The sequence below is a fragment of the Salvia splendens genome, chromosome 6, assembly GCF_004379255.2.
Source record: "Salvia splendens isolate huo1 chromosome 6, SspV2, whole genome shotgun sequence".
Classification (NCBI taxonomy): domain Eukaryota; kingdom Viridiplantae; phylum Streptophyta; class Magnoliopsida; order Lamiales; family Lamiaceae; genus Salvia; species Salvia splendens.
Window position 1 is genome coordinate 1,229,932 of NC_056037.1, and position 2,491 is coordinate 1,232,422.

At 35.5% G+C, this 2,491-nt stretch overlaps 1 protein-coding gene across 1 annotated transcript; it reads left to right on the forward strand.

Moving 5' to 3' along the window:
• Nucleotides 1-1,289: 1,289 nt before the first annotated feature.
• LOC121807119 (ethylene-responsive transcription factor ERF014-like) lies at nucleotides 1,290-2,197 on the forward strand. The gene has a single exon (XM_042207315.1). The coding sequence runs from the start codon at nucleotides 1,352-1,354 to the stop codon at nucleotides 2,006-2,008; it is 657 nt and encodes a 218-aa protein (XP_042063249.1). The 5' UTR covers nucleotides 1,290-1,351; the 3' UTR covers nucleotides 2,009-2,197.
• Nucleotides 2,198-2,491: the final 294 nt, after the last annotated feature.

The following is a 2,491-nucleotide window of genomic DNA, read 5'->3' on the forward strand; positions in this document are numbered from 1 at the left end:
TTTTGAGGGACGGATGAAAATGGAAAAATGGATAAATTTTCAGGGACAGAGGTAGTATTATACAAGTAGATCGCACGAGTATAACACTGTATAATAGGCTAGAAATAGAGATAAGGAGATAAGTGAGAGATGCTATGAAAACGCGTTATAGAGTGAGATGCAAGACAGAAAAGCACCAGCTGTTTTAATTTTAAAATTTGGGATGTTTATTTCTATGGATTTTATGCTGACATGCACACTCTCTTCAGTAACCATCCACGAACCTTCTTCATTTTCGTAGTATTATTCCTTTTTTTATTATTCTTTTCTCTAGCTACATATTTACTATAGTACCTAAATATATTTATATATTTATCTATAATTTGTGTGTCATTTTATTAGAAACATTCATATGTATATGATATCATGTCCGAGATGTGTTTGTTTAGTTCTTCGTTCTATAGTTTATTCAATTACTCACTTCATGTAACTAAAGAAAAAATTTAAGATTTCTGCACCTATTTTTAATAATCTAATTGTGAGCTTACCGGGAGATGTTTATAACAACTTCATTAACTCTATCTAATAGAGAAGTAATGGAATTAAAATAAGAATAAAAATAATAATTAAATCATGAAATTTGGTCAAATCCTTGTCAGATTCATAAGTTTAAATTTTTCTCAATTGCTAACTCGTGGAAATTTAGGTGAAATTGACGATTATGCAACGGCCGCAATTGCCGACAGACCAGACGAAGAGGGGGATGTTGGCACTAAGGGTGAGGAGATTATTGAAAAAATAAAATTGTACTCTGTGTAATTTAATACTATCATTCGAATTAAAGAAGAGCATTCTTCTAAAAAGACTTGTAAGAAAGGCTTACAAAGCCCTAGAATTTCCAAGTTATTCTTGACTTCATTAAGATACGAAAGAATTCTACACCATATCTCAACTAACTATGTTTCAATAAACACATTTGACGTTTCCCTTTATTACTTCTTACTGCTGATTGAATTAATAAAGCATTAATTACCCAATTGTAGACCAAGAAGCAGTCAAAACCTTTAAAATAATCTTTAACAACAATACCTAATCTAGCACAGTAATTACATTTAGACATATAGAAAAAAGTCAGTACACTCTCATGTTTCATGACATATATTAGCTTCATCAACCAAAAAAAATTCACTGGAAAACATCTGTCCTCCATTTTCATCCCTACTAATTACATTCAATTTCATTGAATAAAATTAACTAACCCCCCCCCCCCCCCCACCCCTTTCTATAAATATCATCAACCAAGTCTTTTCTACATCAAACCAACTTCACTCAAACACCACCCCAAAATAGAAACTAAAAAAACACACTTATAATGAAAATGGTGAAGAAGGAATCCAAGATTCCATCAAAGCCAAACTCACCGCCGCCGTCGTCGTCGTTAAAGAAGAGATTCAAGGGTGTAAGAATGAGGACATGGGGATCATGGGTGTCGGAAATCAGAGCTCCGAATCAGAAAACAAGAATCTGGCTGGGCTCATATTCGACGGCGGAGGCCGCCGCCAGAGCCTACGACGCCGCCCTCCTATGCCTCAAGGGGCCAAAAGCCAATCTCAATTTCCCCAAATCAAACCAAACCCTCAACATTCCCGACGATCAAACCGCCCCTATGTCTCCTAAATCCATCCAAAAAATCGCCGCCGCCGCCGCCCTTCTAGAAGGTTCCGAAGAATCGAACCCGCCGTCGCCGGATTCTTCTTCTTCGTCGTCGTCATCATTGTCGTTGATGTCGTTGTCACCGTCGATTTCTTCGTCTTCGATTGACGATGATTTGATTCTATTGGCTGCTGCTGATTGTGACGGCGGCGGCGGCAGTGGCGGTGGTGGTGATGGGGAGATGTCGTGGTACAACTTTGAATCCCCGAAGTACTACGAGATGATGAATGGGGTGTTTTTTGATTCGAGTATGGTGATGGGGAGTGATTACGGTTGTTGTGTTGAAGAAGAAGATATTAGATTATGGAGCTTTTGATTTGTTGAAGAAGAAGAAGAATTTGGAGGATTTTTTTATTTGTTTGATGATCTTCAGATTATTTTTTGGAGTCATTGCTGACAGCGACGGGATTTTGTTATTTTTTGTTTCATTTTAGTATGAATAAGTTTATTGTGGAATTCGAAGGATTTTACAATGGAATTAATAGTATATTTTTTGGTGTTTAAATTCATGTTATTAAACATGCATTCATCATTCATGTGTGTACAATCACGCAACAATTATATATATATATATATATTTAGTTTACTAATTTTTATCAAGATTTACACACAAAAATATAGCTTTACTTTGTAGTACTAGTATGTTTTTATAATTATGTCTATAATTTATGTTTCTGTTTCGAAATGATTAATTTGCGTAGTATACCTCAATAATTAATTCTGACTAGAAATATTGAAAGTTATGTATCTCGGTTTGATGGGGTACGTACTAAACAAGCCCAATAGCAGTGACGGCTCA

Coding starts and splice junctions, on each gene's coding strand:
- LOC121807119 (XM_042207315.1), top strand. CDS start 1,352: ATGAAAATGGTGAAGAAGGAATCCAAGATTCCATCAAAGCCAAACTCA.